Source organism: Cetorhinus maximus, chromosome 13 (genome assembly GCF_964194155.1).
Source record: "Cetorhinus maximus chromosome 13, sCetMax3.hap1.1, whole genome shotgun sequence".
NCBI classification, from domain to species: domain Eukaryota; kingdom Metazoa; phylum Chordata; class Chondrichthyes; order Lamniformes; family Cetorhinidae; genus Cetorhinus; species Cetorhinus maximus.
The window spans coordinates 65,314,985-65,341,137 of NC_135891.1; the positions used below are offsets into that span (position 1 = coordinate 65,314,985).

At 45.3% G+C, this 26,153-nt stretch overlaps 1 protein-coding gene across 4 annotated transcripts in view; it reads right to left on the reverse strand.

The window, feature by feature from the left end:
* ppp4r1l (protein phosphatase 4, regulatory subunit 1-like) overlaps positions 1–26,153 on the reverse strand; it is an 88,161-nt gene that overhangs the window by 10,642 nt on the left and 51,366 nt on the right. For all 4 annotated transcript variants that reach the window (XM_078555481.1, XM_078555480.1, XM_078555483.1 and 1 more), the window contains 3 exons: positions 18,134–18,295; positions 15,355–15,455; positions 6,351–6,471 (listed from right to left, as the gene is read on the reverse strand). In XM_078555481.1, coding sequence (XP_078411607.1) covers positions 6,351–6,471; positions 15,355–15,455; positions 18,134–18,295 — 384 coding nt within the window. The remainder of the gene's footprint in view (positions 1–6,350; positions 6,472–15,354; positions 15,456–18,133; positions 18,296–26,153) is intronic.

Genomic DNA, 26,153 nt, shown 5'->3' on the forward strand with positions numbered 1-26,153 from the left:
CTATCCCATGGGATCTCACTTTTCTGACCAGTCTGCCTTGTGGGACCTTCTCAAATGCCTTACTAAAATCTATATCGACAACATCCACTGCATTACCCTCATCAATTCTCCTCGTTACTTCCTCAAAAAATTCTGTTAAGTTAGCAAGACATGATCTTCCCCAACAAATCCATGCTAACTGTCCCTGATCAACCCGTGCCTTTCTAAGTGACAGCTCATCCTGTCTCTTTGGATTGATTCCAATAATTTGCCCAGCACTGAATTCAGACTGACTGGTCTATAATTTTCTGGCCTATGCCTTGCACCCTTTTTAAATAATGTTACAACATTTGCAGACCTCCAATCCTCTGGTACCTCGCCTGTATCTAGTGAGGATTGGAAAATGATCCTCAGAGCACCTATTTCCTCCCTGGCTTCCTTTAACAGCCTGGGATACAATCCATCTGACCCTGGTGACTTATCCACCTTCAAGGGTGTCAGTCGCTCCAGTACTTCCTTTCTCACTATGCTTATTGTGTCTAATATTTCACACTCCTCCTCAATAACTAGAATGTCTGCATCATCCCTCTCCTCAGTGAAGACGGAGATAAAGTACTCATTAAGAACCCTGCCCACATCTTCAGCATTAATGCACAAGTTACCATGCACATCTCTGACAGACCCTACCCTTTCCTTAGGAGCAGGAGTAGGCCATTCAGCCCATCAAGCCTGCTCTGCCATTCAATACAATCATGGCCGATCATCCACTTCAATGCCCTTTTCCTCCACACTATCCCCATATCCCTTTATGTCACTCGTATTTTGAAATCTGTCAATCTCTGCTTTAAACATACTCAATGACTGTGCTTCCACAGGCCTCTGGGATAGGGAATTCCAAAGATTCACAACCCTCTTGAGTAAAAAAAATTCCTCATCTTGGTCCTAAGTGGCTTCCTCTTATTTTGACTCATCAACCAGGGGAAACATTTTACCTGCGTCTACCCTGTCTATCCCTTTTAAGTATTTTGTCGGTTTCAATGAGATCACCTCTCATTCTTCGAAACAGGCCCAGTTTCCCCAATCTGTCTTCATAAGACAGTCCCGCCATCCCACCCAAAGGTGAACCTTTGTTGCACTCCCTCTATGGCAATAATTCCTTCCTAAAGTAAGGGGACCAAAACTGCACACAGTACTCCAGGTGTGGGTCTAACCAAGGTTCTATACAATTGAAGCAAGACTTTGCTACTCCTGTACTCAAATCCTCTTGCAATAAAGGCCAACATGCCATTAACCTTCTTAATCGCTTGCTGCACCTGGATGTTAGCTTTCAGTAGCTTATGGACAAAGACACCCAGGTCCCTTTGTACATCCACACTTTCTAATCTCTTATCATTTAAGAAATAATCTGTACATCCATTCCTCCTACCAAAGTGGATAGCCTCACATTTTTCCACATTATGTGGAACATTATGTTCTTGTCCACGCACTAAGTTGGTCCAATTCCCCTTGAAGCTGCTTTGCATCTTCCTCACATCACACATTCCCATGTAGCTTTGTGACGTCCATGAACTTGGAAATATTACACTTGGTTCCCACATCCAACTCATTGATATATATTGTGAACAGCTGGGGCCCAAGTACTTATCCTTGCAGTTCCCCACTAGTCACAGCCTGCCAATATGTGAATGTATTCCTACTCTGTTTTCTGCCTGTTAGCCAATCCTTAATCCATGCCTGTATATTACCTCCTATCTCATGTGCTTTAATCTTGCTAACCAATCTGCTATGGGGGACTTTATCAAAAGGCTTCTGAAAATCCAAGTATACTACGTTCACTGACTCCCTTTTATCAATTCTGTTCGTAACATTCTCAAAAAACTCCAACAGGTTCATCAAACATGATTTCCCATTCATAAATACATGTTGACTATGCTCAATCAGATCATTATTATACAAGTGTCCATTTATCACATTCTTTAGAACAGATTCTAGCATCTTCCCTACTACTGATGTAAGGCTAACAGTCTGTAGTTCCCGGTTTTCTCTCTCCCTCCCTTCTTAAATAGTGGGGTGACATTTGCTACCTTCCAATCTGCAGGAAAATTATCACCCATGCATCCAGTATCTCCATAGCTACCTCTTTCAACACTCTGTGATGTAGAATATCAGGACCCAGGGATTTATCAACCTTCAGGCCCATTAATTTCCCCAATACAACCTTCTAACTAGTACTAATTTCCTTCAATTCCTCATTCTCCCTAGTCCCTTGGATCTCTAATTCAGGGAGATTACTTGTATTTTCCTCAGTGAAGACAGACACAAAGGAATCATTTAGCTTCTCTGCCATTTCTCGATTCCTCATTATAAATTCTCCTGACTCTGCCTTAAACGGACCCACATTTGTCTTAGCCAAACTTTTCCTTTTTACATACCTATAGAAGCTTTTACAATCCTTTTATGTTTTTTGCTATTTTACATTCATATTCTATTCTCCCTTTATCAGTTTTTTGGTCCTTCTTTGCTGTATTCTAAAATACTCCCAGTCCTCAGGTTTACTACTATATCTGGCAACTTTATAGGCCTTTTCTTTCAATCTTATACAATGCTTAACTTCCTTTGTTAGCTATGGTTGACTGACTTTTCTTTTTGGGTTTTTGTGCCCTGATGGAATGTTAATTTGCCGTAAACTATGTAATAATTCTTTAATGACTATTCATTGCCTATGTCCTGTCATACCTTTTAATGCATTTTTCCAAAACACCTCAACCAATTTGCCCCCCCATACCTCTATAATTTCCTTTGTTCAAATTTAACATCCTGGCTTCAGATTTAACCACCTTACTTTCAAACAGAATGTAAAATTCTGTCATATTAGGTCGCTCATCCCTAAAGGTTCTTTTACAACAAAATTATCAGCCCTTTTCGCTTACATAATAGTAGATCTAATATAGCCTATTCCCTAGGCAGTTCCTCAACATACTGCTCTAGAAAACCATTCCTAACACACTACAGAAATTCATCCTCCACAGCATTAGTGCTCAATAAATTTACCCAATCTATATGCAGATTGAAATTACCAATGCTACATGCTTTTCTAATCAGCAGGTCTGGCAGCATCGGTGGAGAAGAAATCAGTCAACGTTTCGAGTCTTCATGACCCTTCGGCAGAACTGAAGCATAGTTAGGAGAAAGATGAAATATAAGCTAGTTTAAGGTGGGGGGTCGGGGGGAGAGAGAGAAGTTGAGGGTGTGGTGATTGTGGAGATAAGCAAGCAGTGATAGGAGCAGATAATCAAAAGATGTTACAGACAAAAGGATCAAAGAGGTGTTGAAGGTGGTGATATTGTCTAAGAAAGGTGCTAATTAAGAATGGAAGACAAGGACACTCAAGGTACAGCTCTAGTGGGGATGGGGTGGAAAGACTAACAAAGTTTTAGTTTTAGATTTAAAAATAATGGAAATAGGTGGGAAAAGAAGAATCTATATAAATTATTGGAAAAAAAAAGGGAGTGGGGAGAAACGGGGTGGGGATGGGGGGAGGGGGTGGGGGTGGGGGGTGGGGGGAGAGTTTAAGATCTAAAGTTGTTGAATTCAATATTCAGCCCGGAAGGCTGTAAAGTGCCTAGTCGGAAGATGAGGTACTGTTCCTCCAGTTTGCGTTGGGCTTCACTGGAACAATGCAGCAAGCCAAGGACAGACATGTGGGCAAGAGAACAGGGTGGAGTGTTAAAATGGCAAGCGACAGGGAGGTTTGGGTCATTCTTGCGGACAGACCGCAGGTGTTCTGCAAAGCGGTCGCCCAGTTTGCGTTTGGTCTCTCCAATGTAGAGGAGACCGCATTGGGAGCAATGAATGCAGTAGACTAAGTTAGGGGAAATGCAAGTGAAATGCTGCTTCACTTGAAAGGAGTGTTTGGGCCCTTGGACGGTGAGGAGAGAGGAAGTGAAGGGGCAGGTGTTGCATCTTCTGCGTGGGCATGGGGAGGTGCCATAGGTGGGGGTTGAGGAGTAGGGGGTGATGGAGGAGTGGACCAGGGTGTCCCAGAGGGAACGATCCCTACGGAATGCCGTCAGGGGGGGTGAAGGGAAGATGTGTTTGGTGGTGGCATCATGCTGGAGTTGGCGGAAATGGCGGAGGATGATCCTTTGAATGCGGAGGCTGGTGGGGTGATAAGTGAGGACAAGGGGGACCCTATCATGTTTCTGGGAAGGAGGAGAAGGCGTGAGGGAGGATGCGCGGAATATGGGCCGGACACGGTTGAGGGCCCTGTCAACGACCGTGGGTGGAAAACCTCGGTTAAGGAAGGAGGAGGACATGTCAGAGGAGCTGTTTTTGAAGGTAGCGTCATCAGAACAGATGCGACGGAGGCGAAGGAATTGAGAGAATGGGATGGAGTCCTTACAGGAAGCGGGGTGTGAGGAGCTGTAGTCGAGGTAGCTGTGGGAGTCGGTAGGCTTGTAATGGATATTGGTGGACAGTCTATCATCAGAAATTGTGACAGAGAGGTCAAGGAAGGGAAGAGAAGTGTCAGAGATGGACCATGTGAAAATGATGGAGGGGTGGAGATTGGAAGCAAAATTAATAAATTTTTCCAGGTCCAGACGAGAGCATGAAGCAGCACCGAAGTAATCATCGATGTACCGGAGAAAGAGTTGTGGGAGGGGGCCGGAGTAGGACTGGAACAAGGAATGTTCCACATACCCCATAAAGAGACAGGCATAGCTGGGGCCCATGCAGAAGATGCAACACCTGCCCCTTCACTTCCTCTCTCCTCACCGTCCAAGGGCCCAAACACTCCTTTCAAGTGAAGCAGCATTTCACTTGCATTTCCCCTAACTTAGTCTACTGCATTCGTTGCTCCCAATGCGGTCTCCTCTACATTAGAGAGACCAAACGCAAACTGGGCGACCACTTTGCAGAACACCTGCGGTCTGTCCGCAAGAATGACCCAAACCTCACTGTCGCTTGCCATTTTAACACTCCACCCTGTTCTCTTGCCCACATGTCTGTCCTTGGCTTGCTGCATTGTTCCAGTGAAGCCCAACGCAAACTGGAGGAACAGCACCTCATCTTCCGACTAGGCACTTTACAGCCTTCCGGGCTGAATATTGAATTCAACAACTTTAGATCTTAAACTCCTCCCCACCCCTACCCTCCCCCCATCCCCACCCCGTTTCTCCCCACTCCCTTTTTTTCCCAATAATTTATATAGATTCTTCTTTTCCCACCTATTTCCATTATTTTTAAATCTAAAACTAAAACTTTGTTAGTCTTTCCACCCCACCCCCACTAGAGCTGTACCTTGAGTGTCCTGTTTTCCATTCTTAATTAGCACCTTTCTTAGACAATATCACTACCTTCAACACCTCTTTGATCCTTTTGTCTGTAACATCTTTTGATTATCTGCTTCTATCACTGCTTGCTTATCTCCACAATCACCACACCCTCAACTTCTCTCTCTCCCCCCGCCCCTCCACCTTAAACCAGCTTATATTTCATCTTTCTCCTAACTATGCTTCAGTTCTGCCGAAGGGTCATGAAGACTCGAAACGTTGACTGATTTCTTCTCCACCGATGCTGCCAGACCTGCTGAGTTTTTCCAGGTAATTCTGTTTTTGTTTTGGATTTCCAGCATCCGCAGTAGCTTTTAGCTTTTTGTTTTTATCTCTGCTTCTCTAATCTCCTGATTAATACCAAGCCCCACCCTACCACTACGGTGAGTATTAAAAATACAAAATGGGAGCAGTGTCTAAACTTATAACGACTTAACTGAATGCCACTTTGACCAGCGAATATGCACAATACAGCCCATGCAGTCACACTCATGGACACTCACAAGGTAATGATCTATAAAGGTTTTTGAATTTTGGATTAAAGGCCCTTTTATTCTTCAAGTAGATTACAAGGACATTTTTCTAAGTTAAAGATGCTATATAAATGAAAATTGTTATTGCTGGTAAAAGCACCATGGGATCTTTTACGTCCAACTAATCAGATCTTGGTTTAATATCTCCTTAAAACAGCACTGACACTGAACTGTCATCTATAAGTGGACCATGAATCCATAACCTTCTGACTCAGAGGAGACAGTGCTGAGACATACTTTTGTTTCTATTTTCCACCTCTATCTTGATAGGCTAGAGAAGCAGTTAATCACTGAGCCACTAATTGAAGGCAACCCCATTTCAGAGTCAGAAATTAAAAATTAGACAAGTACAAGCAGAGTTGCAGGCTGAGGATTCGGACATGGAGGACCTCCAACAGCTGAAGACAGGCCCAAATTCCAAGTGAAGATAAATCAATGAGAACCAGACAAAATTGAAACATGATTCCATGATAACTTGATACAGCAGCACTTGTGTCACACATACCAGCTTGAATGAAATCCACCGAACCTCAGCAACCTTATCAGAACACAGGGAGAGAGCAATGTGTCGCAGGTAGTCGTGCACATCGTTGGGGTTGTAGAGTTCCAGCAGCAAAATTACTTGTCTGAAATAGGTCAAGAGTCAAGTTTTAATGTGAAAAACACAAATTTTCCTTTTTTCAATTCAGCCCACACCTCTCCTTTTCTGAAAGAATTAACTCTGGTCACAGTACAGTTCCACCAGACACCTTCAGGTAATTCACCACATGCAAAATTCTTGGTGAATTGTCTGGCTGCAGGGAACAGGACATCACAGCTTCTGTGTACAGTTAAGTGCAAAAATCATGGCTAATGTTACCTTCCCTAAACCAGACACTCTGAAGTGAATTAGCACCCTTATGAGACAACCTTACTCAGGACAAATACAGATCAGGGACTCTTCTGGTCTGAATGGCTCACTTACTCATTGGATAACTTGGGGAGTAGGGTTGGAAGGAAAGAAAGACTGTTGCATTTTTTAGTCCAATATGATTTGCAGGTCATAGTTACAGCCACAATGGGCTTAATCTCTGCAGTAAACTAGTGCTAAACTTGGGTACTATGCTTAACAACATGCATTCAAGGCCGACAAGGCTGCATTTGCTTCACTGAATCAAGTTCAGCAGTTCCTGATCTAAAGAACAGGCAGGATTCAATCAACCAATAATGCTAAAATAATACCCCCCCCGCTGTCCATTCTTTGTGCGATCTGAAGGCGGCACCTGTACCTCTACTGCAGTTAACAAAGATCCACAGAAAACAAGCAACTAGATTATAATTATGATAATGAATCACACGACAAGAACATTTTTTTTTGTAAAAATATACTTTATTCATAAAATATCTTCAATCACATTCCAAACCATTTCAAAAACAACATTACAAGGGTACAATCCAGGTTACACTTTTACAAGATGTATCACCAGGTGCATCAGTACAAACAATATTACAATCATTTACAGCCTTTCATTTTGATCTGTACAGCCCGAGGGGCTCTAAACAGTTCCAAGTCTCTCGGTGCGCTGTGGTAGAAAGGTCTTAGACAGCGACCCTTCCCCATTGCGCCTTTGCGGCAGCTGCCCCAAGCTTTAGTGCGTCCCTCAGCATGTAGTCCTGGACTTTGGATTGTGCCAGTCCGCAACAATCGGTCGGGGACAACTCTTTGTGCTGGAAGACCAACAAGTTTCGGGCAGACCAAAGCGCCTCTTTCACCGAGTTGATGATCCTCCAGCTGCAGTTGATGTTTGTCTCGGTGTGTGTCCCTGGGAACAGCCCGTAGAGCACAGAGTCCTGTGTCACAGAACTGCTCGGGATGAACCTCGACAGCAACCACTGCATCTCTCTCCAGACTTTCTTTGCAAAGGCACAATCCACAAGGAGGTGAACAACGGTCTCTTCCCCACCACAGCCACCTCGAGGGCAACGTGCAGAGGGGGTGAGCCTCCTGGCGTGTAGGAAGGATCTGACGGGGAGGGCCTTTCTCACCACCAGCCAAGCTACGTCTTGGTGCTTGTTGGAAAGTTCTGGCGATGAGGCATTCTGCCAAATGACTTTGACAGTCTGCTCGGGGAACCATCCCACAGGGTCCACCCTCTCCTTTTCCCTCAGGGCCTCTAGGACGTTACGTGCTGACCACTGCCTGATGGACTTGTGGTCAAAGGTGTTTTTCTGCATAAATTTTTCCACCAGGGACAGGTGGTACGGCACAGTCCAACTACTTGGAGCGTTCCGCGGCAGCGTGGCCAGACCCATCCTTCGCAACACCGGGGACAGGTAGAACCTCAGCACGTAGTGACACTTGGTGTTTGCGTACTGAGGGTCTACGCACCGCTTGATGCAGCCGCACACAAAGGTGGCCATCAGTATGAGGGCGATGTTGGGCACGTTTTTTCCCCCTTTATCTAGAGGCTTGTACATCGCGTCCCTGCGGACACGATCCATTTTCGACCTCCAGATAAAGCGGAAGATGGCTCGAGTGATCGCCGTCGCGCAGGAGTCTGGAATGGGCCAGACCTGCGCCACGTACAGCAACAGCGAGAGTACCTCACACCTGATGACCAGGTTCTTACCCGCAATGGAGAGGGAGCGTCGCTCCCACATGCCCAGTTTCCTTTTCACCATAGCCACTCGCTCCTTCCAGTTTCTAACGCATGCCCCGGTCCCTCCGAACCATATCCCCAGCACCTTCAGGCCGTCAGCCCTGACAGTGAAGGGGACAAAGGATCGGTCAGCCCAGTTCCCAAAGAACATGGCCTCGCTCTTCCCACGATTTACCTTGGCTCCCGAGGCCAGTTCGAACTGGTCGCAGATGTGCATCAGTCTGCGCACCGACAGCGGATCCGAGCAGAAGACGGCGACGTCGTCCATGTACAGGGAGGCTTTTACCTGAGTGCCTCCACTGCCTGGGATCGTCACTCCTCTTATGCCCGGATCCTTCCTGATGGACTCGGCAAAGGGTTCTATGCAACACACGAAAAGGACAGGCGAAAGAGGACAGCCCTGCCTGACTCCAGATTTAATCGGAAAGCTATCTGTTTCCCACCCGTTGATTGAGACTGCGCTACTGATGTTAGTGTAGAGCAGTTGGATCCAATTTCGAATTCCCTCCCCAAACCCCATTTTGGAGAGCACATCCCCCATGTAGGTGTGCGATATTCTGTCAAAGGCCTTCTCCTGATCCAAGCTGATGAGGCAGGTATCCACACCCCTGTCCTGTACGTAGGCAATCGTATCCCTGAGCAGCGCCAGGCTGTCAGAGATCTTCCTGCCTGGCACAGAGCAGGTCTGGTCAGGGTGAATCACCAATTCCAGAGCGGATTTGACCCGGTTGGCGATGACCTTGGACAGAATCTTATAGTCCACATTCAACAGTGAAATGGGTCGCCAATTTCTAATTTCCTCCCTTTCCCCCTTGTGCTTGTAGATGAGGGTGATGATGCCCTTCCTCATGGATTCTGACATACTACCGGCCAGGAGCATACTCTCGTACACTCCTAGCAGGTCTGGGCCGATCAAGTCCCACAGAGCCGAATACAACTCCGCCGGCAAGCGGTCGCTTCCGGGGGTTTTACTCTTCTCGAAGGACTCGAGGGCCTTAGTCAGTTCATCAGGAGTTAGCGGTTTGTCCAGGCTCTCCCGCGTACTGTGGTCTAAGACCTCCGTGATAGAGGACAGGAAGGACTGGGAGGCCGTGCTGTCCGTGGGCTTCACGTCATACAATCCGGCATAAAAGGATTTGCTGATCCTCAGAATGTCGGACCGTGATGACTTTACTGAGCCGTCTTCTTCCTTCAGGCTGCTGATCACAGAGCGCTCTCTGTGTACCTTTTGGAAGAAGAAACGTGAGCACGTCTCATCCTGCTCCACGGAGCGGACTCTGGAACGGAAGATGATCTTGGAGGCCTCCGAGGCAAAGTGCAAGGCTTGCTGGCCCTTCACCTCTTGGAGCTCCTCCTTGACATCGACCCCCATCGACTGCAGCCGGAGCAGATTCTGCATCTTTTTCTGGAGTCGGGACATTTCCCTCTGTTCCTTTCTAGCTTTCTGGGTGCCTTTGCGGATGAAAAACCTCTTGATGCTTCCCTTGATCACTTCCCACCAGTGTGTCAGGGACTCAAAGAGGGGTTTCACGGTTCTCCAATCTTTGTAATCCCTCTTGAGCTCCTCAATGTTCTCTGGGGTCAGCAGTTGCACATTTAGCTTCCATGCCCCCCTGCCCACCCTCAGGTCCTTCTCCAAGTGGCAGTCCGCCAGTAGGAGGCAGTGGTCAGAGAAGAACACCGGCTTGACCTTGGTGGATCTGACTGTGAATGCACGGGACACAAACAGGAAGTCTATCCTGGAACGAATGGACCCGTCTGGCCGCGACCAGGTGTATCTACGCTGCGCTCCGTCTGCAGGGTTGCTGAAGACGTCGTGCAGCTTGGCATCCTTAACTGTTTCCATCAGGGATCTGGACGTAGCGTCCAATCTGCTTCCGGCCCTGCCGGATCGTCCAGCCGCATCGATGATGCAGTTGAAGTCCCCGCCCAGAATGACCGGCCTGGAGGTCGCCAGCAGCAGTGGGAGCTGCTGAAAAACCTCCAGCCGCTCAGCCCCTTGTGCCGGGCCATACACGTTAATTAACCGGAGTGGAGCGTTCTTGTACATTACGTCTGCTACGAGGAGTCGCCCGCCCACCACCTCCTTGACCTCGGAGACGGTGAAGTTGCCTCCCCGCAGCAGAATACCCAGGCCGGAGGAACGAGAGTTGTTTCCGCCCGACCAGATCGATGGCCCGTGGGACCACCATCGTGACCATTGCCTGTAGGAGCTGAGGTGCGGTATCGCACACTCCTGCAGAAACAACAGGTCAGCTTTGACCTTGGCTAGGTAGTCCAAGGTCGCAACACATCGCGTAGTAGATTTAATGCTACGCACATTTATGGATACAATCTTTAAACCCATTTTAAAGCATTTATTCTCCTACCAAACCCACTGTCTCTGAGAGTCCCAGACCTTTTGTCTGCTCCTTCATACCCGTAGTGAGCTCAAATTCCTTCACTTTGGATGGGCTGAGGTAGATCTCCTTGGCCGTGTTCTGCTCCGTTGGCATCTGGAGGTTCACGTAGAGAGCGGGTTTTGAGATGACCTTTGCTGGAGAAGCTTCTCCAAAACTCACCCCCTCTGGGGTGTTGCTGTTCCCGGCTTCCTGGAGCTGGGGTGCGATGATGATTGCCTCACTGCTCCCAGATTCCAGGGGCTGTGGTGCACTGGCCTCCTCAGGTTGCAGGCAAAGTTGGGGTGCGCTGGTCTCCTTGTTGTCTCCAATTTTCTGGAGCTCGGGTGTCTCGTCCTCCAACGCCCTGGAGCTTTGCCGCCTCTTCTGTTGGTGCCGCTCTGGCACTTCATCATCCGAAGAGCTGCTGCCCTTGTCATCCGTGTCGGATGGGAGACGCCTCTTGCCGCTTCTCTGGGAAACGCCTTTGCTTCTTCTTCGCTCCCTCTTACTTTTCTTGTTCTTCACCGTCCGCCACTCCCCCTGCTGCTTTTCCACTGCTGCCTCCTCCTCCATTGATTCGCTGTCCTGAGGACTGGGAGGTTCAGGGGGTAGTGCTGTTGATTGGCTCTCTGTTGCCTCAATCTCTTTCTCCACCTTGTCTCTCTCTGTGTCCTCCTTTGTCCCGTTGAGCTCCCTGGGGGCCTTGGTGGTTGGAGTGACACGAAACATTTCTTCTGCTTCCCCCTGGTCGGCTTTGGCTGCCTGTGCGTAAGTACGGCAGCGTTTGGGGCAGGTCCTGTAGAGGTGACTTGCCTCGCCACACAGGTTGCAGCACTTGGCCTGTTTGCAGTCTTTTGTCTGGTGCCCTTCCTGTTTGCAGATCTTGCAGAGGGAGGCGCTGCAGTTGGCCGCCACATGACCAGCCTTGCCGCATGAGCGACAATGCTTGGGTTGCCCAGCGTAGACCAGGTAGCCACGGTTTCCCCCGATAGCGAAACTGGAGGGAGGGTGGAAAATGGCTCCCTTACCATCGGTCTTTAGCGTGACCTTAAACAGGCGTTTGCCTGTCCAGATCCCCAAGTCGTCTCGAATCTCGGTGCCGCTCCCCACCTTATCGAAGTACCTGGTGAGGAAGGTGACCACGTCGGCGACAGGGACGAAGGGGTTGTACACATGCACCATCACCTCACGTTCCCGTTGCAACGGCAGAGAAAAGTGCGGCTCCGCCGTCAGGATCTTCATCTCCGGCAGGTCTCTCTTCTCCTCGAACACCCTCAGGAGCCGGACGCAGTCTGCCACCCGCTTGAACGTCATGTCAAAATAACCACCTTTGCGGGAGTCATGCAGGGTGAAGATCTCCGTAGCTTGGAAGCCGCACGCCTTCAACAGGATCCTCCTGGTGAAGAAGCCCCGATCCATAGGTGATCCTCCTTCGCTGTGGTTCACCGTGACTCGGACGGTGATAGGTAACCCACGGTATGGATTTGGATTGCGATTGGTTATCGCCCTTCCATCCCGACCTTGCCTTGGCAGGACCATGGTGTCGCCCCTGCAACACTTGATCTTAGCCAAAAGGCCGAGAAGCGATCACACGACAAGAACATACACCTCTAAACTTCATTTCTTACACAGTTCACATCATATGGAAGAGCCCAGGGATGATCTGGCACCTGATCACATAGAACATCTTTACAGTTGCGTGTTACAAATTGCCACTCAAACGTTACACAATAAATATAGAAATTAAATTAAAATGCACGAACAAGCTGTTGCATGCTGTTTAACATCTCAGAGTCATAGCGGTCTACAGCACAGAAAAAGGCCCTTTGGCCCATCAAGTTTGTGCCGGTCAAACAAGTACTTAACTATTCTAATCCCATTCCAGCATTCGGCCCATAGCCTTGTATGCCATGGCAACGCAAGTGCACATCCAAATACTTCTGAAATGTTATGAGGGTTTCTGCCTCTACCACCCTTTCAGGCAGTGAGTTCCACCCTCTGGGTGAAAAAATTCTTCCTCACATCCCCATTAAACCTCCTGCCCCTTACCTTAAATCTATGCCCCCTGGTTATTGATCCCTCCCCTAAGGGGAAAAGTTCCTTCCTGTCTACCCTATCTATACTCCTCATAATTTTATACACCTCAACCATGTCCCCCCATAATCTCCTCTGCTCCAGGGAAAATAGCCCCAGCCTATCCAATCTCTCCTCATAACTAAAACTCTCCAGCCCAGGCAACATCCTGATAAATCTCCTCTGCACTCTCTCTAGTGCGATCACATCCTTCCTATAATGCAGATTCCAGAACTGCATGTAATACTCTAGCTGTGGCCTAACCAGCGTTTTATACAGTTCCAGCATAACCTCCCTGCTCTTATATTCTATGCCTCGCCTAATAAAGGCAAGTATCCCATATGCCTTCTTAACCACCTTATCTACCTGTCCCGCTAACTTAAGGGACCGGTGGGCATGCACACCAAGGTCCGTCTGATCCTCAATACTTCCCAGTGTCCTACCATTCACCATGTATTCCTGTGCCTTGTTTGTCCTGCCCAAATGCATCACCTCACACTTATCAGGATTAAATTCCATTTGCCACTGATCAGCCCATCTGACCAGCTCGTCTATATCCTCCTGTAATCTAAGGCTATCCTCCTCACTATTTACCATCCAACCAATTTTCATGTCATCCATGAACTTTCTGATCAACCCTCCTGCATTCAAGTCTAAATCATTTATATATACCACAAACAGCAAGGGACCCAACATCGATCCCTATGGAACCCCACTGGACAAAGGCATCCAGTCACAAAAACACCCCTCGACCATCACCCTCTGCTTCCTGCCACTCAGCCAATTCTGGATCCAATTTGCCAAATTGCCTTGAATCGCATGGGCTCTTACCTTCGCTATTAGTCTCCCATGTGGGACCTTATCAAAAGCCTTGTTGAAGTCCAAGTAGACTATCTATGCACCTGGTCACCTCTTTGAAAAATTCAATCAAATTGGTCAGACATGACCTCCCCTTAACAAAACCATGCTGACTGTCCTTGATTAATCCCTGCCTCTCCAAGTGTAGATTAATTCTGTCCCTCAGCATTGCTTCCAATAGTTTCCCCACCACTGAGGTTAGACTGACTGGCCTGTAGTTCTCTAGTTTATCCTTTCTTCCCTTCTTGAATAACGGTACCACATTGGCTGTCCTCCAGTCCTCTGGCACCTTTCCTGTGGCCAGAGCGTTATTGAAGATTATTGCCAGCACCCCTGCTATCTCTTCCCTTGCCTCACTCAACAGCCTGGGATTTATTTCATCCGGTATGGAAATTGGTCTACTTTTAAGCCTGCCAGACCGCTTAGAACCTCCTCCCTTTCCATGCTAATTTCTTTAATTATATCACAGTCCTTCTGCCTGATTTCTATACCCATGTCGTCCCTCTCACTTGTGAACACCGACACAAAGTATTCATTTAGAACTCTACCTATGTCTTCCGGCTCCACGCAAAAATTATCACTATGGTCCTTAATGGGCCCGACTCTTTCCCTAGTTATCCTCTTACTCTTAATGTACTTGTAAAATAGCTTTGGATTTATCTATACGAGCACTAGTTCCAATTCCATTTGTGCACATATATCCCTCTATATTCTGCTCTTTTTCAACTGCCTATCTAACCCACTCTTAGCGGATATAATCTATTTCATTCTACTCTGTTCCATTCTCCATTTTAAGGAAAGCACTTCCAATTCTTAAAACATTTCTTTGTGCTTTTATTTCTTCACGCCAGACAGCATCCTAATGAATCTCTGGTCGAATCTCTCTTTAGCTCAATAAACCCAAAATATTCTTTCTCTTAGACATCAAAGCGATACACAAATACTGCAGAGCAGACATTCTGGGATCAACAACAGGATAGTGGGCCTGACAAATAGTCAAGGCACTGGAGGGCAGCCTGCACCCTTGAAACTGGATTACAGCTCAACTCAGTGCTTTCCTGTGGGGAGGGCAAGGAAAAGAGAGAAAATACCGGAACAGGTGAGAGGCAGAATACAATACATGAAGTCAGCTCATGCTTCACACTGCTCACAGTCCAATCAGTTTAATACCAGCATGTTGCTGTAACCTACAATTATTACGCAATTTCCTGTAGATATTGCTCTTAAAATTTTATAACCTTTTTAACACAGTCATGTTTTGAGCATTGCATAAATTATGAGAATACAGGCTTATACCTCACATATTTCCTTTTCCAATAAACTGAACTCAGACAACCCGAAGGGTCATGAAGACTCGAAACGTTAACTGATTTCTTCTCCACCGATGCTGCCAGACCTGCTGAGTTTTTCCAGGTAATTCTGTTTTTGTTTTGGAACCCAATACTCTAATTCATTTTGAAGAATCATTCTCAATCACACACGGTTGCAAGAAAACAGTTTCAGAATTTCAAGCAAACAGATCTTTCTGAACAGTACTGAGAATATACAGAACACCTACTCAGCCAGTTCGTATCGAAAGCGCCAATTCCGGCTGTTATCCGTTACCATGAACTCCTGGAGCTGGTACAGGTACTCACGACGCTTGTCCATATGAAGCAGCTGTGAACAAGAATACAATGAGTTCCAGGGCAGACGGATACAACCAGCTAAACAAAATGCTAAATGGAAGTAGCCCATCCTTTCTTGAGCAGTCTTACAACTGGAAGCTCATCACTGTGCTTAACTGTCTCCAAATCCAATATCAGAAACAACATTAAGAAAGCAGATAGGACAGAAGATTCTCTAGTGAAATTCATTTAAGATTTCCATAAAGAAGAGGGAAAATAAAGTAAAAAAAAATCTTTAAGTTCTTAGGTTTAAATTAACAGTTTTATAGCAAAAACATTTAGTGTGCTTCAAGGAAATCGATGTCTGAACTTAACTTGCAAGTGTGAACTAGCAAATGACAGTGTTAATGGGTTCTTCCTGTAGCAAATATGCATGACAGAAATTACAGACAAACACGCACACCTAATGCAAACCTAATACATATTGAATCTTTTTGACATTACTCCATCCAGGCAACAAGGTGACTATCTTAATTCAGGCTCCCCCAATCTTTTCTGATGTTAATAACTTTCAGCAGACAAGATCATCCAGATTTTGTCTTTGTAGGCCATCAAGTATGCATCAAAGAGCCTTAAGGACCACACATGAAGTTGAAATAGACAATCCCATTAATTTGCATCTTTCTCAGCTTGCTGAGACCAACAAGTTCTGCTCTGGGGTTTACCCACCCAAAAGGAAATGGTGCTAAGAATAGCCCTATTCAAATTTCCAAGCCCACAAAATTCAAAGATGACAAGTTATCCTGAAGTTCATAGGTTTGGTTGCCAAGGATTTTGGGGCGGGGCGGGGGGGGGGCTTCGATGACTCACATGTTGTAGTTTGAACATTTTGCCCATACTTGGCTTGCCATATATCAAAATTGACCACCGTGTGGCAAATTAGGCAGAGCTAGACAGGTTCTTGATAAGTTGCCACTGGGAAATATATACAATTCCCACCATGGCTGGTATCTGGATGACAGAAAAATAATGGACACATTGTCCACAGGCTAAACCTATATCTGGTTTAATTCACAAAGTAAGATTATGCAGAGGCAATTTCATAAAATAGCATTTTGCGCAGCTTTCAAACTGTCTTGACCATTTAAAAAATAGGTTCCAGTTCTTCCAGCTTCAGTGAACTCATAGGACTGAATTTTACCAGCCCTTTATGAATGGCCTCGGAAGTGATGGGGGGGAAGGGGGGTGGTGCTGTAAAGTTGAAGGGGTGGGGGGGTGCCTGTCGTGTTCCCAGTACCATAGAATTTTATTAGGGACAGAGAATGTGGCGAGACCCCCCCAGCGAGCTCAGGGTGGGGGAAGCCCTCATGATCAGGCACTCTGTGGTTCACGAAGGGCCCTGTAAAGACGAGGGCCACTCTGTAGGGCCTGTCTGATTGGCCTCAGTAACCCCCAACGCCACATACCATTTGGGAAGGTCAGCATCCATTTTTGACAACTGCAATCCCAGCAGGCCACTGCTCCGGGTAGCACTGCTGACCCCCTGATTGGCCTCTAGCAATTGGGCGCAGATTCCTGTTTTTTAAGTAATTGCCTGAGCGCCATAAAATGTAACTGTGGGTCTCCCAAAAGGCCGAGGTGGGGTTGCCCCTTGCTTTCCGGTCCGACGTCAAGACCCCACCATGCCAATGAAATTCAGCCATAGAGAAACAGTCCCAATAGGATACATACACCCTGCCAGGAAAGTCCCTAAGCTTGCAAGCACCTCCATGCATACAATCTCTAAGTTACACCTAAAAATGTGCCCATTCTACCAATGTCAAGTTCCGCTTAAAATTCCTGCAATTTGTATTTGAATAGGCCTGAATGCAAAATGGCTGCAAACCAGCATAAACAGACTGATACCATAATAATGTATTCAAAGAAACAAGAGTGCAGAAAATATAGCGAAAACACAGAGGTTATTTTTTTTTAAATCTCAAAAAGTTGTAATTAAAACACCAGAAAAACCACTGTTTCCTGCTGTGCCTGAAAAATCTAATTAAAATTTGAAGAGAGCTAGCACAATTGCAGAGAACTTCCATAAATGAGGTTCTACAACTTGGGAACAGATCCAGCTTTATGGACAGAGATGCAATCGGGCAGATGGATCAATAAACAGAGAAGAACTGGACATATTGTACTTATGTACATATGTCACATCCAAAATTCACAACTGTTTAGGCCAAATAACTTACTTACACCTCTGTGACATGTGTCTATGGGCAAAGATGTGGACAAAATTCAAGATCCCGGTGTCTATCTGCAATCTATGATAGAAATGAGTGTGCCTGGAAGCCAAGAGACTTGCTCTGATTAAATCGCTCACTTACTTCACCATTCACCACTAAGACTCAGATATAAATTGTCATTTGGACAGAGTAGCATATGAGAAACCTTATCCCAGAAAGCAGTCAAGCCCCTTCAAGAGGAGAGGGGAAGACAATAGAAAAGCCATAGACAGCTGATGGTCAGATTTGGTATCTAATGAATCCTGGTCTACAGATAAAAAATGTCCATTATTTAACATTTAGTTTGAAACATTGAGAAGCCACCTGCTGTGATGTAGAATCTCACTGTAAATGTTAACCTGCCTTTTACTTTTTCAGCTACATTTATCTCATCAGTTCTGGCAATAATCCAACATCAAAAGCTGTATGTTGCCCAATAGATCACTCTAATGAAGTTTACCTTCAAGAAGTCGTACAGATGCTTTAGGACTCCAATTCGCACTTCATCTAGATCTTTTAGAAACCCATTGAAGATAGGAACCAGATCAGCTGCTGTTAGCTGATCACCAAGAATCACAGCCAACTCGTGTATAGAGAAGGCCAATGTCCGACGTACCTTCCACTGTCAAAATATGAAACGATACGCATCAGTAACGTACCCATTTAGAATGTTCCAAAGTGTTCAGAGCACAACAATATTATAATTCCTGTTATTATCTTTTGCTGTTTGTGGGAACTTGCCATGTGCAAAAGCTCTGTCATGTTTCCTACATTACAACAGTAATCACAGTATCTATGAAATACCTCTGAAAAGTGCTTTGGGGTGTCATTTAGTCATAAAAGGTGATACATAAATGCAGATTCTTTCTTTTACAGATACCTTAAACTATTTCCAAAACCAAAATAAAGAACGTAAATTCTTAAGTGCAGTCTTTTGACATTTCTTACATGGAAAACACTTGTCCCCAGAGTCTTCTCTCACCATATATGGAAAATAAATGGTTAAACTGAGGCACTAATCCAGACTGAGGCACTTGAGCAATGAACTGTCAACCAAGCCAAAATCAAAGACACAGGGTGGATGATGTTCACATCACTGCTAATAAGCACAGCTAACTAGCCCTAATAACTGTTACATGCTGTTGTTCTTCTAGGTGTCATTTGTGACTCAGTCGGTGGCACTCTTACCTCTGAGTCAGAAGGCTGTGGGTTCAAGTCCCACTCCAAGGCTTGAGCACAAAAATTAAGGCTGACACTCCAATGTAGTACTTGAGGGAGTGCTGCACTATTGGAGGTACCATCTTTCAGATGGGGCACTAAGCCAAGGCCTTTCTACCCTCTCAGGTGGATGTCCCATGGCATTATTTTGAAGAAGAGCAAGGGAGTGCTCCCCGATGTTCTGACCAGTATTGATCCCTGAATAAACGTCACTAAAAAGATTATCTAGCCATTACCACATTACTGTTGTTGTGGGAGCTTGCTATGCACAAATTGGCTGCTGCATTTCACACATTCGTAACAATTATGAGATTTAAAAGATTGTTCTGTTTTTGGAATGTATTCTATTTTTGGAATGTATTCTTAAGGTAAAACTGAAGCAGGCCATGTGGTCTGTTCTGAAGTCTGTGTGACAGCAAGCCCATCTGGTTTGATTATCAAAGAAAATGAAAGAGGCCCAGGTCATTTTACTGGGGAATAGGTGCAAGGTATTCACACTTGCAGACAATGGCAAAGGCAGTTGTGATGCTGATGTGACAGTCTCTAAGTCCCAGGAAAGCGTGGAGAATGCCGGGTTGTTAACAGTTGGGCTTTAACCTATCCAATTATTTCCAAGATAAAAAGAGAATTGAGGTCTCAAGGATAGCTCATTAGCATTTCTACCTATATACAAGGCCCATGTGATTCATGTTGCCATGGAGATTGGCTTTGAGAGGGGAAGGGGCTAAGATATCCCTCAAAACTCTCAGACAAAATTAGTCTGCCATGATCTGGGACAGGGAGAGCAGTTACAGGCAGCTGTGGTTCATCATGCAGGAATGCAGGTGGGCGCTTGTGCTCGGACTGTAAAGACTGAATTCATGAGCAGTTAATATGAGGCTGGAAGATTCGCCTAGTTTGCATTAGAGGAAGAATCTCCAGGGGGAAGAAACCTCATTATGAAAGTCAGTTCTGAGATTAAAAATTTCCAGTCTGAGAAAGGAAAAGAACAAAAGCAAATCCTCAGGAGCCAAGAATCACTTTGGACTGGTCCTAGAGAATTGAATGTCTACATAAAGGACAACATAAAGCATACTGTTTTTTCAGTTGTACTAAAAGAAAAAGGGAATGTTCTGTTTTGTGGTTTAAAGTATAAGTTGCCTAGAAAATTAGTATTTAATCAATACTGCTTTCAGTCTGTTATAGTAGTTGTCTTAAAACATGAAATCTAATCATGTCATCCTTTCAGCTATTAACTGAAAATTCAAATTTCTTTTTAAAAAGTTATCGGTCCCTCTGGAGATCGTAACTAAATTGGGGGTTCCTTGCGGGATTCAAATCCACAGGCTGAGATAAATACAGTGGGTTTGGCCAGAGTTTAAATGGTCAAGATTTCACAGTGACTTTTGCTGTATTTATTGGAAATTAAAATGGCTTTCTTTGAAAGAGAGTCTTTGAGTGCCTTGCAACAGTTAACAAAGGCCAGCTTAAATGCGAAAGCAGAAAAGTTAGAAATAGATTTAAGGTAGGCACTTAAAAAGCAGACATAGTTGTGGTTTTGACTCAACATTTGAACGTCAAGGAAGACTAGGGTAATCCAGATATATCAGCAATTGAGTTGACTAAGATTCAATTGCAGATGAAGCAACTTGAATTAGAAAAATAAATTTTGTAAAGGTCCAGCAGATTGGAAAACCACAAATGTAACACCTCTGTTCAAGGAAGGAGGGAGATGGAAAGCAGGAAACTATAGGCAAGTTAGCCGAACGTCTGTCATTGGGAAAATGATAGAATCTATTATTAAAGAGGTCATTCAGGACATTCAAAAAATCATAATACAATCAGGCAGAGTCAGAGTCAACATGGTTTTGTGAAAGAGAGGTCATGTTTGACAAATTTATTAAGAGTTCTTTGAGGATGCAACAAGCAAGGTGGATAAAAGGGGAACCAGGAGAGTATTTCCAAAAGGCATTCAATAAACATACCACATAAAAGGTTACCACACAAGATAAGAACTTATTGTGTTGGGAATGATATATTCACGTGGATAGAGGACTGGCTAACTAACAGGAGAGCAGAGATAAATGGAGATAAATAAAGACTGGCTAGGCCGGCATTTATTGTCCCTCCCTAATCTGGGAAAATGTGAGGTTGTCCACTTTGAAAGGAAGAACAGGAAAGCAGAACATTATTTAACTGGAGAGACTGCAGAATGCTGCAGTTCAGGGGGACCTAGATGGCCTTGTACATGAATCAGAAAACCGCTACAAAGTCACAAAAATGGAATGAAACCGAATGGTCCACCCGGCATCGACCTAGGCACCGGAAATGACAACAGCAATCTCAGCCCTGTTGACCCTGCAAAGTCCTCTTTACTAATGTGTGGGGGCTTGTGCCAAAATTGGGAGGAGCACTGATCCATCAGCTGAGGGAGGGCGGTACGTGGTAATCAGCAGGAGGTTTCCTTGCCCATGTTTGACCTGATGCCATGAGACTTCATGGGGTCCGAAGTTGATGTAAAGGACTCCCAGGGCAACTCCCTCCCGACTGTATACCACTGTGCTGCCACCTCTGCTGGGTCTGTCCTGCTGGTGAGAAAGGACATACCCAGGGACGACTTGCGTGCCAAACAGCATAAGCAGCAAGTGATAGACAAAGCTAAGTGATCCGACAACCAACGGATCAGATCTAAACTCTGCAGTCCTGCCACATCCAGTCATGAATGGTGGTGGACAATTAAACAACTCACTGGAGAAGGCGGCTCCACAAACATCCCCATCCTCAACGATGGAGGAGCCCAGCACATCAGTGCAAAAGATAAGGCTGAAGCATTTGCTACAATCTTCAGCCAGAAGTGCCGAGTGGATGATCCGGAGGTCCCCAACATCACAGGTGCCAGTCTTCAGCTAATTTGATTCACTCCACGTGATATCAAGAAACGGCTGAAGGCATTGGATACTGCAAAGGCTATGGGCCCTGACAATATTCTGTCAATAGTACTGAAGACTTGTGCTCCAGAACTTACTATGCCCCTAGCCAAGCTGTTCCAGTACAGCTACAACACTGGCATCTACCCAGCCATGTGGAAAATTGCCCAGCTATGTCCTGTACACAAAAAGCAGAGCCAATCCAACCCAGCCAATTACCACCCCATCAGTCTAGTCTCCATCATCAGTAAAGTAATGGAAGGGGTCATCAACAGTGCTATCAAGCAGCACTTGCTTAGCAATAACCTGCTCACTGACAACCGCTAGGGCCACTCAGCTCCTGAGCTCATTACAGCCTTGGTTTAAACACGGACAAAACAACTGAACTCCCGAGGTGAAGTGAGAGTGACTGCCCTTGTCATCAAAGCAGCATTTGACAGAACGTGGCATCAAGGAGCCCTGGCAAAACTGGAGTCAATTGGAATCAGGGGGAAAACTCTCTGCTGATTGGAGTCACACCAAGCACAAAGGAAGACGGTTGTGGTTGTTGGAGGTCAGTCATCTCAGTTCCAGGACATCACTGCAGGAGTCCTCAGGGTAATGTCCTTGGGTCAACCATCTTCAGCTGCTTCATCAATGACCTTCCTTCCATCATAAGGTCAGAAGTGGGGATGTTCACTGATGATTGCACAATATTCAGCACCATTCACGATTCCTCAGATACTGAAGCACTCTATGTCCAAATGCAGCAAGACTTGCACAATATCCAGGCTTGGGCTGACAAGTGGCAAGTAACATTTGTGCCACACAACTGTCAGGCAATGACCATCTCCAACAAGAGAGAATCCAGCCATCACCCCTTGATGTTCAATGACATTACTATCACTGAATCCCCCACTGTCAACATCCTGGGGATTACCATTGACCAGAAACTGAACTGGATTAGCTATATAAACACTGTGGCTACAAGAGCAGGTCAGAGGCTAGGAATAGTGTAACGAGTAACCCACCTCCTGACTCCCCAAAGCCTGTCCACCATCTACAAGGTACAAGTCAGGATTGTAATGGAATACTCCCCACTTGCCTGGATGAGTGCAGCTCCCACAACACTCAAGAAGCTTGACATCATCCAGGACAAAGAAGTCCGCTTGATTGGCACTACATCTACAAATATTCACTCCCTCCACCACCGACGCACAGTAGCAGCAGTGTGTACCATCTACAAGATGCACTACAGGAATTCACCGAGGCTCCTTCGACAGCACCTTCCAAACCCATGACCACAACCATCTAGAAGGACAAGGGCAGCAGATAGATGGGAACACCACCATCTGGAAGTTCTCCTCCAAGTCAATCACCATCCTGACTTGGAAATTTATCGCTGTTCCTTCACGGTTACTGGGTGAAAATCCTGGAACTCCCTTCCTAACAGCACTGTGGGTGCCCCACACTACATGGACTGCAACGGTTCAAGAAGGCAGCTCACCACCACCTTCTCAAGGGCAACTAGGGATGGGCAATAAATACTGGCCCAGCCAGCAAAGCCCACATCCCATGAAAAAATACATCAGCATGCAGCAAGTAATTAAGGCTAACAGAATGTCGGCCTTTATATGCAACGGGGATGCAGTATAAAAGTTGTGAAGTCTTGCTACAACTGTACAGGGCATTGGTAAGACCAAACCTAGAATATGGTGCACTGTTTTGGTCACTTTGCTTAAGGAGAGACATACTTACATTGGAAGCAGTTCAGAGAAGGTTCATTCAATTGATTCTTGAGACGAGGAGTTTGTCTAATGAGAAGAGGTTGAACAGGTTGGGTCTTTGCTCATTGGACTTTAGAAAAATGAGAAAGGATCTTATTGAAACATAAGATTCTGAGGGGCTTGAAAGGGTGGATACAGAGAGGATGTTTCCCCTCGTGGAAGAATCTAGAATGGGGACACTTTCAAAATAAGGGGTCTCTCGCAAAAGACAGAGATGAAAAGGAATTTCTTCTCTCAAAGGGCCTTTAAGTGTATGGAATTCTTTTCCCCAGCGAGCAGTGGAGGCTGGGCCATTGAATACATGCTGTGTTAAACAGATTTTTGACTGACAAGGGAGACAATGATTACAGGGGACAGGCAGGAAAGTGAAGTTAAGGCCACAATCAGATCCACCATGATCTTTTTGAATGGCGGAGGAGACTTGAGGAGCCGGATGGCCTATTCCTATTTCTTACGTTAAATTTAAAAACTTGAACTCGAAAGAGAGGGGAAAAAAAAGAAATAGAAAGGGAAACGAGAAAACTTGAATTAGAATTTCAAAGAGAAAGGGAAGCATGGAAATTTGAAATGAATACAGAAAGGCTTCAATTATGTGAACTGGGAAATTTGACGATTGGTCAAATCCTGGTTTTGATTTGGCAAGGAATATTTGCTTAATGCCTAAATTCAGTGACGAAGGAGTTGAAATATATTGTCTCACTTGAGACAATTGTTATTATGTTACAATGTCTAAGAGAAAATGAACCATTCTATTACAAAGTGTTTGCTAGGAAAAGCATTGGAGATTTTCACAGTCTGCAGACTATGATACAGTCAAGGCTGCTGTGGTTAATTCATATGAATTAGTTCCATCACAACAGTGACTACACTTCAAAAGTACTTCATTGGCTGTAAAGCACTTCGAAATGTCTGGTTGAGAGGTCATGAAAGATTCTATGTAAGTGAAAGATTTTTGTTCTTACAAAAAACAGCTTTATCTCACCATTAGATCAATAAATTTGACCTGATTTCCCATAAAGAGCTCTATTCTATTTTGCCTTTTTGAAAAATTCATTTAGTGGATTTAAGCACCACTGGCAAGACCAGTATTTATTGTTCATCCCCAATTGCCCTCAAGAAGATGATGGTGATCCGCTTTCTTAAACCACTGCATTCCATGTGGTGGAGGTAAATCCCACGGTGCTGTCAGGGAGGGAGTTCCAGGATTTTGACCCAGTGACAGTGAAGGAATGGTCATATATTTCTAGGTGGTAGAGGCTGTGGGTTTGGAAGGTGCTGTCGAAGAGGTCTGTGTGAGTTCCTGCAGCGGGTCATGTAAATGGCATACAATGCAGGCACAGTGCACCAGTGTCATGGAGTGAATGCTATGGTGGATGGTGCTTTGCAAGCTTCTTGAATGTTGTTGGAGCTGCACTCATCTAGGCAAGTGCAGAGTATTCTGATTTTATTAGGGCTCCTTGGCATCACCCTTGCTCAAATGATCAACCTTGATGTCAGAGCCCATTACTCCCACCTCATCTCTGGAAATTAGCTCTTTTGTGCTCTAATAAGAGAAGACAGCTCCCATCTAACTGCAGTTACTTCAAAAAGCAACCACTATATCATAACATTCAAATAGTCTTAAAATTTCTGCATTCTCTGGTTTTTCCTTTAAGGCAAGAAGCTGGACAAAGTTTGTGCCTGTCACACACAGGTTTGTGGGAGTGGAATGTGGAAGTGATTATGATGCTTTCAGTCCCTCGAAAAGCATCCTGATTCCCAGTATAAACATTATTCATGGGTAAAGTACCAGCATTACATGGTAAGTCACCAGGGAGTAAATACTAAGGGAGGGTGAATGAGAGCACGTGGGAGAGCACACGAGATGAAATGATAGAGATCAAATTGGCAAGAAGAAAAAAAATAAACTTGCAGTTAGGAGTTACTCTGCCCTACTTTGTTATTGCAACGGCTCATTCTGGACCATGCCTTTAGCTTCCCCTCCCCAAATCAGCAACAAACAAGAAAGTCTGTAATCTGCACATCCAAGTATCCTGACTGCCCTGTCTGAAAGAGCAACTGGAACAAATGGAGAAAATTGATAGCTGCCGATTATATACCCTGTAGGACTTCAGTCACACAAGTAAAACTGAAGCTGTGAAGGATCTGACTTTGGCCTAAAACCAGATGACCCAGTAAACTGGCCTGATTGAACCAGGCCACATTTTGCTGGCTTTTCCACATAAACCTACAAAATGATCCTTTTTGTTGAACAAAGTCTCAGACCCCTTTCAGATAACTAACCTACTTCAAGAACTGAAATATGTAGTCAGGGATAATGAGAAAGTGGGAACACCAAAAACTTCAGACTTATTGTACACAGCTGCAGCAGAAAAGTTGAACTCATTGAATCATAGAAAAGTTACAGCACAGAAAGAGACCATTCAGCCCATCATTTCTGCACCAAAAAGAGAGAAAAAAAAAAGAAACCAGCCGCTCATTTTACTCTCACTTTCCAGCACCTGGTCCATAGCCTTGCAGGTTACAGCATTTCAGGTGCAGATCCAGTTACCTTTTAAATGAGTTGAGCATTTCAGCCTCAACTACCAAT